The sequence below is a fragment of the Fukomys damarensis genome, unplaced genomic scaffold, assembly GCF_012274545.1.
Source record: "Fukomys damarensis isolate Sample0158 unplaced genomic scaffold, DMR_v1.0_HiC HiC_scaffold_1, whole genome shotgun sequence".
Classification (NCBI taxonomy): Eukaryota; Metazoa; Chordata; class Mammalia; order Rodentia; family Bathyergidae; genus Fukomys; species Fukomys damarensis.
Genome location: NW_022900913.1, coordinates 47,201,711 through 47,214,506, shown reverse-complemented (window position 1 = coordinate 47,214,506; position 12,796 = coordinate 47,201,711). Strand labels below are relative to the sequence as shown.

At 38.7% G+C, this 12,796-nt stretch overlaps 1 protein-coding gene across 6 annotated transcripts in view; it reads right to left on the bottom strand.

Annotated features, from left to right (window-relative positions):
• The window catches only part of Ipo11 (importin 11), a 181,151-nt gene that overhangs the window by 159,130 nt on the left and 9,225 nt on the right, over positions 1–12,796 (bottom strand). The window contains exon 2 of one of the 6 annotated variants that reach the window (XM_010637222.3): positions 4,081–4,231. The exons of 2 other annotated variants lie outside the window; for them this stretch is intronic. Coding sequence is in view for 1 of the 4 variants with exons in the window: in XM_010637220.3 (XP_010635522.1) it covers positions 3,932–3,937 (6 nt within the window). In the remaining 3 variants the exon portion in view is untranslated. Of the gene's footprint in view, positions 1–2,160; positions 2,181–3,931; positions 4,027–4,080; positions 4,232–11,711; positions 11,859–12,796 lie in introns of those variants that run through there. 3 more of the 6 variants (XM_010637221.3, XM_010637220.3, XM_033761078.1) reach the window with 3 other exon arrangements.

The window sequence follows — 12,796 nt, the reverse complement described above, 5'->3', positions numbered from 1 at the left end:
GCGTGGTTCGTGGTTCTCCTTCCTGTGGTGGATCGGGCCCGGCCTACCTCCCGGCGCTTGAGCGATGGCGGCTGGGTCGGAAGCAGGCATGATTCTCCTTCCCGTGGAGGATCGGGGCCCCTACTTCCCGAGCTATGGTTGGGGCGACCTTCCCAGAGCTTGAGCGATGGTTGCTGGGTCGGGAGCAGGCGTGGTTCTCCTTCCTGTGGTGGATCGGGCCCGGCCTACCTCCCGGCGCTTGAGCGATGGCGGCTGGGTCGGAAGCAGGCATGATTCTCCTTCCCGTGGAGGATCGGGGCCCCTACTTCCCGGCGCTTGAGCTATGGTGGCTCAAAGTTGTCCCATTTAATAAGACATTTACTCTTGGTCAGCATTAGGTATGTCTTTAGTTTACACTATAATTGTATATATCTATTCTATGGTTAAAGGTATTATTGGTTCTTGGGATATGTCAATATCCAGCTTGTATTTTATTACTATATCCAAGGTAACATAGCTTAGTAAGCTTTCTCTGTATGCCAATACAATATCTGGATGGTCTTTGTACCAGATAACTGGGTACTGGGCCAAATATACTGCAGCCTCCCTAACCAAATAAATGAAGGTAGTTAGATTCTGGGACAGAGTCAAGGGCCTACAGTTAGGCATACCCAGAGAGCATCAATGAAAAACAGATCTTAACTAAAAAGGTCTCCATACTGTAGGGATAAGAGAGCCTTAAGCAGGGAGAAATGAGGAGACACGCCCGCCCTTGGCTGAATGAGTTCAGATAGCTGGCAGAACAGGCCTAACCACCTGTGAAAAGCTGACAGTTTGCAGTTGCTCCTCCTCTTCATACTGTACCCTGCAAAGCTTGGTTTGCTAAGATCAAAAGGAAAAAGAACCTTGGCCCTGAGATGTAAAAGCAGCCCTACACACCAAGAACCTTTCCTGCTTTCCCTAGTAATGAGCAAGTTAATCATTAACCAATCAAGTAGGGGCACCCTCAGTCCAGAGGCAAAATAGGCCCCCAAATACTATAAAACAGCACCTTGAGCCCAACTTCATTGGTGGCTCCATTTCCGGCACCCCTGTCTGTTTCTCTCACAGAAGGCAGCTGTACTCTTGCATGCTTGCTGAATAAAAGTACAACTTTGCTTCTACACTTTGTCAATCTCTATGTGATTCTTCCACAACCTTCTGCATTATCAGGAAAGTCAGGTCCAGGACTGCAGGGACTCTCCACCTATCTCGCCTGGAACAATACTAGCAACAAAACTTTCTACTATAATCAACCTTCAAGCCAACACACACACACACACACACACACACACACACACACACAGAATAAACAAAAAAAATAGAAACAAGAGAGGGCAAGGCAACAAAATGCCTCCAAATCTCCCAAGTTCTCCAAAGCAAATTCACAGGGCCTCAAGGGGGAAGAACTCAAAAGCCACACAGCCAAATTATACGAAAAGATCGATCACACACACAAACACACACACACACAGAACCAGATTAGTAAATGGTTAACAAGGAAGATATACCTAAACAGTTAATAGATCTAATAAAATAACCACTAAGTCCACAGAAGACACTAATAAAAAGCAAGCTGAACTAAACAAAATGATCCAAAATATGAATGCTCAACATGGAAAAGAATCAAGAGTACATACAAAAGTACCAAACAAATTCAGATTAAAAATTCTACCTAAAGCAAGGGCCACAGATGTAACCAAGAATAACAGAACTAGAAGACAGCACAAGTGTCAGTGACCCCAATTAGTGAGAGATACATTAAAAACAACAACAGAACATGAAAATTGGATCCAACAGCTGCTAGATGACACAAACACTAATCTAAGATTAACTGGAATTAGTAAAAAATTAAAACAGCACAAATGAAAAAACTGTGTACTGAAACACTAGCTAAAAACTTTCCAAATATAGGAAAGGAATATAACCTACAGATAAGTGAGACATATAGAACCCCAAATGGCCATGACCAAAAGAAAACCTCTCCATGTCACATTATACTCAAGATACCATGAGTGTATCAGTGGCACCTGTTTGCCTCACAAGTGCAAGGTCAATGGGGGTGAAGGGTGCTATTAGAGAAAGACAACGAACATACAAAGACAAACTCATTAAAATTACAGCAGGTTTCTTAACACGAACCTTCAATGCCAGGAAGGGTTGGAGTGAAGTGTTTCACGCCCTAAAAAACAAACAAACAAAAAAAACAAAACTTCCAACCAGAATGACAAATCGCACAAAACTATCTTTCAACGTTGAAATATTAATACTTTCATTTTATTAAAATATTAATTTTAAGAGTACATTAAACTCAATATATCTAAAATGTTCATTTCAACATGTAATCCATTATTTTAAAAATATTTATACTGTGATTAAAATCCTATATATATTTAACCCTTAAAACGCACATCATTTCAATCTAACATATTTAATCTAACATATTTTAATCTAATATATTTAATTTCTCAAGAGCCACTAGTGGCTACCAAGTGAACTTAATTCTAGAAAAGCCCTACTCAAAGCATGGCCAGGGCGGGGGATTTAGCTCAGTGGTTCGGTGGCCTGCCTTGCAAGCTCAAGGACCCGAGTTCAATCCCCAGTACCAAAAAAAAAAAAAAAAAAAAAAAAAAAAAGGCATGGCCCACAGATGCCCAGGCCCACCAGCGTCACTTGAGATCCTCATAAAAACAAAACCTCAATCTGTGCTTCAAATCCATTAAAAGAGAACAGTGGTGAGGGGAAAGGGTATGGGGGAAAATGATGTATTTTAAAGAGTTTCTGAGGGCCAGGGATGTAGCTCACGGGTGCCACGCATTCCTGGCAAGTACAAGGTCCTGGCTTCAATCTCTGTTACCCCCCTCCCAAAATAATTCTAGTTAATCTTTTAACTGACAAAGTTTTAAAAGCACAATTTTTTTAATTTGTTTTTTTGTTTTGTTTTAGGTACCAGGAATCAAACTCAGGCCCTTGTGCTTGTGAGGCAGGTGGCAGCACCACTGAGCCAAATCCCCGGGGTTTTTTGTTTTTTGAAAAGATCCCCGGCTTCTTTTTTTTTTTGAGACAGGGTCTCACTTTGCAGTTCAGGCTGACCTTGAACTCACTATGTATCCCAGGTTGACTTCAAACTTATGACAATCTTCCTGCCTCAGCCTCCCAAGTACTGGGTTTACAGGTGTGTGCCACCATACCCACCTAAGAAGAACAATTTTAGATCTAAAACTGAGGCACCTCTGAAAGTCCAGCTTAACTACTATGCTGTGAATGAAAAAGCATACATCAGCATCAATTATACACTGATATAAAAGGAGGTAAGGCCAGGTGTGGTGGCTGGTGGTGCACACCTGTAATCCCAGTACTCAGGAGGCTGAGGCAGTAGGATCGATGTGATCAGTCCTGTATCTTTTAAATGCTGAACTTTTAAGTTTTTTCCTAAGTATTGTTTGTGTAAATTATGAATAGAGTTCTTTGCTTGGTTTAATTTTTAGATTATTGCTGGTCTATTGGAAATACGACTAATATTTGTATACTGATCTTATATGCTGCAACCATAATTTAGAAGTTCTAATAGTTTAATGGATTCCTTAGGATTTTCTGTATACAAGATTATGTCATCTACAAATAGAGATAGTTTTCTTTCTTCCTTTTTGACTTGGGTGCTTTTTCTAGTTTACTTGCACAGTGTTGAATATATAACTAAAGTAGACAGTTTTGTCCCTGATCTTGGGGAGAAAGCACACAGTATGTATTACAATGTTAACTGTGGGATTTCATAGATACACTTTATTTAAGGAAGTTTCTTTTATTCCTGGTTTATTTAGTGTGGCTCTTTTTAGAGGAGTTGGGGGACAAGGTCTACTTCCATAACATAAAAGAAAAGTAACTTTGTATTTGTTGACAATAGTGTACTTACTTTCATTTCTGAGTCGTCTCATGATACTTTTCACGTCAACTTGCTTCTTTAGCAGATAATGTGCTATTTTGTCTACCATTTCTAAAGGATGTAGTATTAAAAAAAAAGTAACTGCAGCACCACCTCATGGTAAGAAGTAAGCAACACACCTCAAAGATTAAACTCCAGGCATCTTTTCCCCACCAAGAGGGTAGGATGAATGCAGGACTCTGGAAAACTCACTGGTCACTTAGCCAAAATCATCCGGAAATGCAGTAGAGTCTTCCAGGTTCAAGAAGACAGCACAAAGAATACTGAGCCCTTGAGAAGAAATAAATTGGAGTTTAAAAAGTAATGTGATGAAAGAAAGGTTGGATCAAACATGGAAATAAAAATATCACCTTGAGGCAAAGCATGACAACCAAAGAACTTTCTTACAGCACCATCTCCCCTTCTGTAGATAAAAAACTGAATCAACAAACTTACTCTCTATAAAAATGTAAAAAGTCATGAATGTGTTTGTCAGCTTTCATCAAAGTAAATATGAAGAAATTTAATAAAAGGTAATAAGGTAATGATGTTTTAACATACAGGAAGAGTGAGAAACTGTATGAACAGGGTAGAGTGATATGAAGAATGAAATCACCTAGGGACCCATCATATTATTCTACATTTAAAAGAAGAATTAATATTCAGAAGAGGGAAAAGAATAGCCAAATGTAAGCTATTAGAAAAGTGACACTGAAAACTTGAAAGCTCTAATTTTTCACGGAAGAATGGGCATTGAGTGAATAAAAACCCAAAAATTAGCCTATTGGCAAAATATAAGGATCATATAGTATTTAGCATATATTACAGGAGCCTTCCCACAAAGGGATGGGAGGAAGATGACCCTTGTTTTAATAGTTAAATTCCTGTAAACCATACTGTTAAATTTCTGTAAACCAGGAACCATAGTCCAAGTCTACAAAGAGAATACTAGAAGGCAAAAAACTTTTTATTTTTGATGGAGGTTGAGGCAGAGTCTGGGATTACAGGTATGTGCCACCATTCCCAGCTAGAAGACTTATTCCTGGAGAATTGTGGACAGGAGGTACTACAAAAACTGCCAAACTCTCTGAAGTCAAAAGCAAAGTAGATAAAGGCAATGACAGAAAGAAATGAATTTCTGTAAAGATTGGGGAAGAGTTCAAAGACAATGAAAACAGAAAATTTACCACACTAGAAACCTCAAAGAAAATAACATTATTTTAAAATACCAAAAATCCTAGAATAAGAGAAAGACTGCAGCCGGGGATTTAGCTCAGTGCCTGGCTCACCAGCTCAAGGTCCTGAGTTTGATTCCCTGTACCAAAACAAGACAAACAAACAAACAAACAAAAAAACAGAGAAAGGATGCTGGATGGCTGGACTCAGAGAAACCGCTCATACGTACAGCATTTGTGCTAGTATGCATAAAGACCTTGGGTCCGATCCCCAGCACCCCAGCACCCCAGCACCACAGTACCATGCACACACAAAAAGTTACACTAGAATCAAACCAATTTGTTTCAAACCAAAAATAACTGTTAAGATTGAGTGATGGATGAATGAGGCATTATGACCCAATTCTGCTACTTCGATTTTTTTTTTAAATCTTTGTATTAGCAGCTAATACAAAGATCATTAAAGTTGATGCTCATGGCAAACAATACCTCCTCTGGAAATCTTTACCTGTACTAGATAGTAAGATAGTAAAGTGTTCCCTCCTCTATCCTACTGTTATATATAGTACACACTTCCTTTTTATACTTATTTTCTTATTTAGTTGTGTCTTATCTACAAAATCATGAACTAATTAAAGGCAAGAACTGTCTCATGTCTTATTCATCTATATATAGCATCACTTAGCACAGTGGAAGGGATATAGCAAATGTGCAATAAAGTACAATGAACTGAGAAAAGTAATAATGTGAGTTTAACTGCTAAGAGTAAGACAAGAAAAGCTGTCTGTTCTGAGGAAGAGCTAGACAAAAAGAAGCCAGGGAGCAATGTGAAATTGTATCACAGCACAGAGAGAAAAGGGGGGGGGTCTACAGAAATACTGTAAGAATAAAATGTATGCTGAATAGATTAAAAAGATGAATCACTAAATAAACAGACCATTAACTATCTTCTTATACTGAAACAGGGGCACGTCAGGCCAATGAAATTCAGTACTTTCCCCTGGGAATATCTAGTACCCCTTGTTCTAATTCTGTGCTCTCCAATCCACCTTCTAATACTTACAAACTTTATCATTAGACTAGTCTTCCTTTATTCATTCAAAAAATATGTACTGAATACCTAAAATGCCAGACACTAGGCTAGGCACTATGATATATGAATGAAAATGACAAAAACAAATTCATGTCCCATGGAAAATGTTTTCTAATTATGTATGATTATAATTTGGGGAAAAATAAATGGGTAAACTATATAGTATGTAAGAAGGCAGTATGCAGAGCCAGGAGGCAGCTGTGAGAGATACCCTACCCTTTAAATCCAAGGCTTCTTCTTATTGGGAGTTTTCAATAAAAGGACATTAGTAAACTACAATGAGACTCTTGTTCGATTAGTATACACAATATATTTGGTGTATATATAAGCATCTCCATGACTGATCACCCCCAATAGAAACAGTTAAACAATAGTGACTCTCCCACCAAGGCTTGAACCACTCTGAGACCCCAGAGAGTATCACCACCACCTTCTGACACTTTTTTAGTTGCAGCTAAACAGAAAAGTATCCATCTGTAAAAAACTACTATTTACGCTTATTGCTTTGACTTTCTTTTATTTTTGTGCTTCTTTTGAAGTTTTTTTCTCTGATATAAAACAAAGAAATAGAGAGGAAAAACTGTAAGCCTCATTTAAGCAAGATAATGAATTAGAATAACACAATCTAAATTAAATTTAGTAAACTATAATCCATACATTTTGTTGCTGTTTCAGTTTTTTTGACATAGTCTCACCTTGTGGTCCAGATGGTCTTGAACTTGCTATGTGGCCCAATCTGGTCCCCAACTCTCAATCATCCTAACTCAGTCTCCTGAGGGTTGGAACTACAAGCACACTGTTGGGACTACAGACATGTACCACCATACTGGGGTTTATGACCAATAACTTAAGCTTAGTCAAAAACTTCTGGCTGCCGTTCATGACGGCCCAATGCCTGTAATCTCAGCTACTTCAGCGACTGAGGCAGTAGGATTATAAATTCAAGGTTATCATGTGCAACTAAGAAAGACCATGGCTCAAAAGAACATAAAAAGGGCTTGGGGATGTAGCTCATCAATGGAGCATCCTGAGGTTTTATTCCCATTACCATGAGAGGAAAAGAAACTCACCCACAAACACAGAATCTCTAATCTTGAGAACCTGAAATATTTTTCTGCATATGACCCATTTGACATTGTTATATAATGATATATAACATGTTTATAGTTCAGGCTTTTGGTTAAAATTTAAGGTCCAGGGACTTCTATTTGTTCAAAGCAGTACCCTAGAATCTAGAATAGTGCCCGGAACACAGGAAAATGATGACTAAATAGTTGTTAGACAAATGATAAATAAATAGCAATCTCTGCTTTTAGTCACATAAAGCTACAAAAAGTAAACAAGCCTCTCACTTTTCAAAATTATTCAATCTATCTTCAAGAGAATGTAACATTTCTCTTTCTTTCAATGTTCTTGTAATGAAAGTTACATTTGCAGTATTCAAAAATAAAGCAGCCTCTACTGGTCAGCCACTTACCCTGAAAGAGAAAAAAAATAAAGGATCTTTGCATTCAAGTCTACAGAGGAAAAAGGACAAACAATTACAATATAATATAAAGGCTGTGATAAGTTTCTATGGAAAACAGTAACAGGAAAACCTAACTTAACCAAAGGAGGATATAGAAGGCTTCCCAGAAGCGAAGTAGCACCTAAGCGGAGTCCTAAAAGTTAAGTAGTAATTACCCAAAATAGTGCACATTATAGGTATTTATCAGACAGGTAAAGGGTACACTCTAGGCATATAAAGGTCTTAATGTTTTTTAAAAAATCCTAACTGATGAAGAAATGTAAATATTTCAGCATGACTGAAGAATATTAGGCAAGTGGTACAAAACATGAGCAGAAGATGAGAACAAAAGCAAGCAAGGTCCAAATCACTAAGGTCCTCATTTTTTAAAGTAGGTAGTTTGGATTTTAATTTGAAGGCCCATATGGAAGGATTGCAGTACACAACCACAATTTGCCTACAGAAAAATGCAGGGTAGCGAGGAATACTACACATGCTTAGAAACAAAGAAAACATTCAGTAAGTTTACACAAAAGCCTAAATAAGGCAAGGGATGTAGTTCAGTGGCAGAGATCAATCCCCAGCGTTGCCCCCCTTCAATAGAGATATGATAAATATTTAGACAGTTTGAGAGTAGTGGGAAGAAGAGTAGTACATAAAATAATAAGGAGGAAAAGTTAAGGTTTTAGGTTTTTCCACTGAATGGTATATGCAAGGATCACAGGAAGAAGAGGATATCAAGAAAGATGAAATACATGACTTTTAACATGAACTTAAAGTATCTTAAGATCATCGCAATGCATCAGGATTGAAGAGCAATCTGTGCTACAAAGACTTGAGAATCATCAAAATAAAGACAGTTGATAGTAACTATCATCACATCAAGTTCAGTGATTACTATAATGCCAGACTTCAAAATATTGAAGAAGTAATAAAGAGATACAAAAAATGAATATAGGTAACTTTTTAAAGAAACTTACGGGAAATAATTACAGGTAAAGCAGAAGAGGAATTGAGGGTGAGACTTCACTTAAAATGAGAGACTTGAGTGTACTATATTTCAACAACTTACAAATTAGTGCCAGTTAAGAATAAAGAGTGATAACTGAGAATTAGAGACTGACTTGTGTTCCTACAAAATATATGCTGAAATCCTAACCCTAGTACTCTTGGTATCTGGAGAAGAGTTTTTAAAGAGTTGCTTAAGATGATGCAGCTCTACTCCAATACAACTGATGTTCTGTACTTATAAGAAACAACTGCCTGTAATCCCAGCACGCGGGAGGCTGAGGCAGGAGGATCGTTGTGAGATCGAGACCAGCCTGGGTTACATAGTGAATTCCAGGTCAGTCTCAACTACGCAGTGAGACCTTGTCTCAAAAAAAAAACAAACAAAAAAAAACGCCAAGATGCATGTACAACTGTATGAAATAGTAGCAACCCATCTGCAGGCCAGAACAGAACAGGAACAGGAAATCAGCCCTATCTGCACTTTGACTTTTGGCTTGTAATCTTAGTATACTCAGGAGGCTGCGGCAGCAGGATTTCCCTGAGTTCCAGGCCAGCCCGGGCTACAAAGCAACTCCGAGGACAGCCTGAACTACACAGTAAGACCGTCTCAAAAAAGAAAGAAAGTCATGGGTCAATAGCCACTATAGGAAGTAGCAGTTAGTAGGGACAAAGAATTGGGCTGCCTGTCCAGTAGTCAATAAATGTTGTTGAATGTATACTTAACTCTCATTCATTAATTTTGGTTCAGCTAAAATGTAATGAATTCTGGCAATGATTAGCAAAAGCAAAGCACTGGAATTAATCAAACCCGGGTCATGAATCTAGATGTGTGATCTCTTAAAAGTCATTTACACCAGGCGTGGTGGCACACACCTGTAATCCCAGCACTCAGGAGGCTGAGACAGGAGGATCACTGTGAGTTCAAAATCAGCCTGGGCTACATAGTGAGTTCCAGGTCAGTCTCAACTGTGAAGTGAGACCTTGTCTCAAAAACAAAACAAAGAAAACAAAAACTCATTTACTATTTTGGGGCCCAGTGTTTTAACCAGACAAATCAGACTTCATAACCAATGTAAGATTATTCCAGATTAAAATAAATGATGCTATAATGTCCATGTAGGCTTGTGCATGACCTCACTCCTCTTCAATTTTTACCAATCTAAATAGTGCATATCAAACTTTAATGAACATTCTAATCATCTGGGTAGTTCATTAAAATGGAGATTCTGATTCAGCAGCTATCAAATTAAACCTGAGATTAAGCATTTCTACCAAATTCTCAGGTGATACTATATACTACATTTGAGTACAAAGAATGTGGAACACAGATGCTTAAACTCTAAAAAGCTTGTAACTGTGCACTATTATTAGCCTAATACTTAGAAAACCAAACAAGGTCACGTCAGATTCATACCTGCAGTAAATGCATGGCCATTCCCTAAGATACACGAAAATAAACTGATAACATCCATCTTAATGCAGATAAAGAAAGGAATACTACTACCATCAATAACACTAAATTAGGAGAAGAGAGATTAAATACAAATACACATATTTACATACATATAACACACTGGTAACTAATCAAACATATTACCTTTTCTAGAAAAGGAATACTTTTAGTTCTAGAAAGCATGTATGTATGTATGTGTGTGTGTATATATATATATATATATGTATGTATATATTCCAATGCAAATTTTGCAGTGTATTTTAAATGCAACATGCTAAAAGAATTAGTGTGTACCGTAGTTTGTTCTGAAAGTAAACATAATACTACAAATGCTAAAGATTTTTCTATAAACTACCAAATAATCTTTACCTATTTATTTGGATCTCTCAATAGCATTACTGAAATAAATAAAATTCACTTGTGAGAATTCTCTGTGGCTTTAGTAAGACCACTCTCTAGGGTTATAATATATAATCACAACCCAATAATCCAATTTCACTGTTTCTACTACATCCTGTGCTAGATGCCATCACAATAAATTCCACAATCCCATCACAATCAATAGAAATGAATATTCTAATTTCACTGAAATCTTCAGCAAAGAAAAATGCAAGAAAAAAATGTTATGTGATGGAAGCATTATATAGTAATCACTGTCCTTAACCTGAGGCCTCTGTGCTGAGAAGTTTGAAATAAGTAAAATTGAAGGAGGTAACTATCTATCCATGGAGGAAAAAAACATTATGGCTGCAAATTGCTCTTTCTTACTTCTTTCTGAAGAATAGGCAAATCTCAAGGGCTCTACTAACTGAGCTCATTTCAATTGTAGTGGAGAGTGGGAAGGTCAATTTCTATGCTGGCACCAGTAGGCAGTTTACCAGTTTACCAGGTCTGGCATAAGATTACTTCTGTCATTCACCACCATGTCACAAAAGAATAAAAGAAAATGACAAGTGCAATAGACTTCAAAACAGTTTTGCTGAATCATAAATTAACCTCAAACATAAAGCTGCAAGTCCCTGAGCTTGAGCACTGGCAGCCATAACTTAGCGTGAAGCTCTTCTCCAAAAATGTGTAACTTCCTTCACTTTTTCATTAAAAGAAGAGGATTCATGTTTAAAGCTTTCACTGTACTGCCACAGTATTAGCAGCAAGGTTGCGTATGTAATAATCATATACAATGGTCTATATTACACTACATCCTCCCACAATTTGTACCATCTATACCCCAAGGGCAAATATACCTCCTTGGTCCACTGCCGCAGCCACAAATGGGATTCTCGGCTGTGCTCAGCCTGGCACAGTGCCTGCCATCCCGTACCCAGACTCCCATACAGCCAGGCTTCCCGCTCACAGGCTGAATCAGGGAGTACGATTCTTCGAGTTACACAGCGAGCCAAGCCTGCAGGCCGCCCTCGCCTCGCTACTGCTATGCTTACTCTCCCTGTAGTCCCACGTTCCTTCCTCCCTTCACGAGACTCGCCTGCCCAACACAGCCCTTTCTTCCACTCGCGCGCACTCTGGGGCCTCACCGCTTGGTCCGGCCCAGTATAGCCAGGCCCTACAGCTCAACACGAAGTGGCGTCAGTCCTGCGCCCGACTCTGCAAGTCCACACGCTGCCGCCTACTGATGCAGAAAAAGCTGCTTCTAGGAACGCGCCATGTTCTGCGTCGCAACTTCAAACGACACCGGCGCGCTAACATCGCGTCATAGACTCGCAAAGGCGATAGGTGGACCGCCGGAGGCGGTGGGAGGGGCTTCCTCTTCGAACTAAAAGGCGCGGGGTATCTAATCAGCCCTGTGAGCCTGCTCAGTATATAGACACCGGAGCCTACTAGCTGGATCTGTAACTATGGAAACCATAGATGCGTTGCCCTACTCGTGGGTTGATTGAAGCTTAAATCAAGGGCCGTTCTGCCCCCGCTATTCTGGATATCAACTGCAGCTCCTAAAGGTCTATCACAGCAGGGAAGAATTACTAAAATAATCTTACTCTCCTGTCAGTCAAGCCTCCCTATCACGAGTAGTTTTTTAAATTCTTGAACTATTTGGGAGCTCTACTTTGAGCGTATTAAGAACTAAAATACTTTACAAGGCCAGTTCTGCCTGTTTCTGCTACTAGCTAGCTTAGTGACCTAAATTGTTTTGTCTTCAAAGAGAAATTGAGTTGAACATAGTGGTGCACGCCTATAAACCCAGCACTAAGGAGGCTGAGGCAGGAGAATCTCCATGAATTCAAGGCCAGCCTGGGATACACGAGTTTAAGGCCATCCTGACATAGGGAGACCCCATCTCAAAAAGAAAAGAAAAGAAACAAAAACAAAAAAGCAGTGGGGAGAGAGAAAGCACAGAAAAAAAAGATTGTAGGAAATAGCAATATAGCACTATTCATAAATATCACTATACACTTATTGTTCATTTGATAATGAGCCACCTATTGATGCCAAAAAAGTTTAAGATCTTTACATGAATTGTCTATTTTAATCCTCAGAATGCTGTCAGGTAGATGTCTAGTTGGCCCATTCACAGATGAAACTGAAGCATAGAGAAATCAAGTAATGTACCTAAAGTTAAGCAGGTAGTAAATAGCAGTGTTAAGATTTGAACAACCAAAAA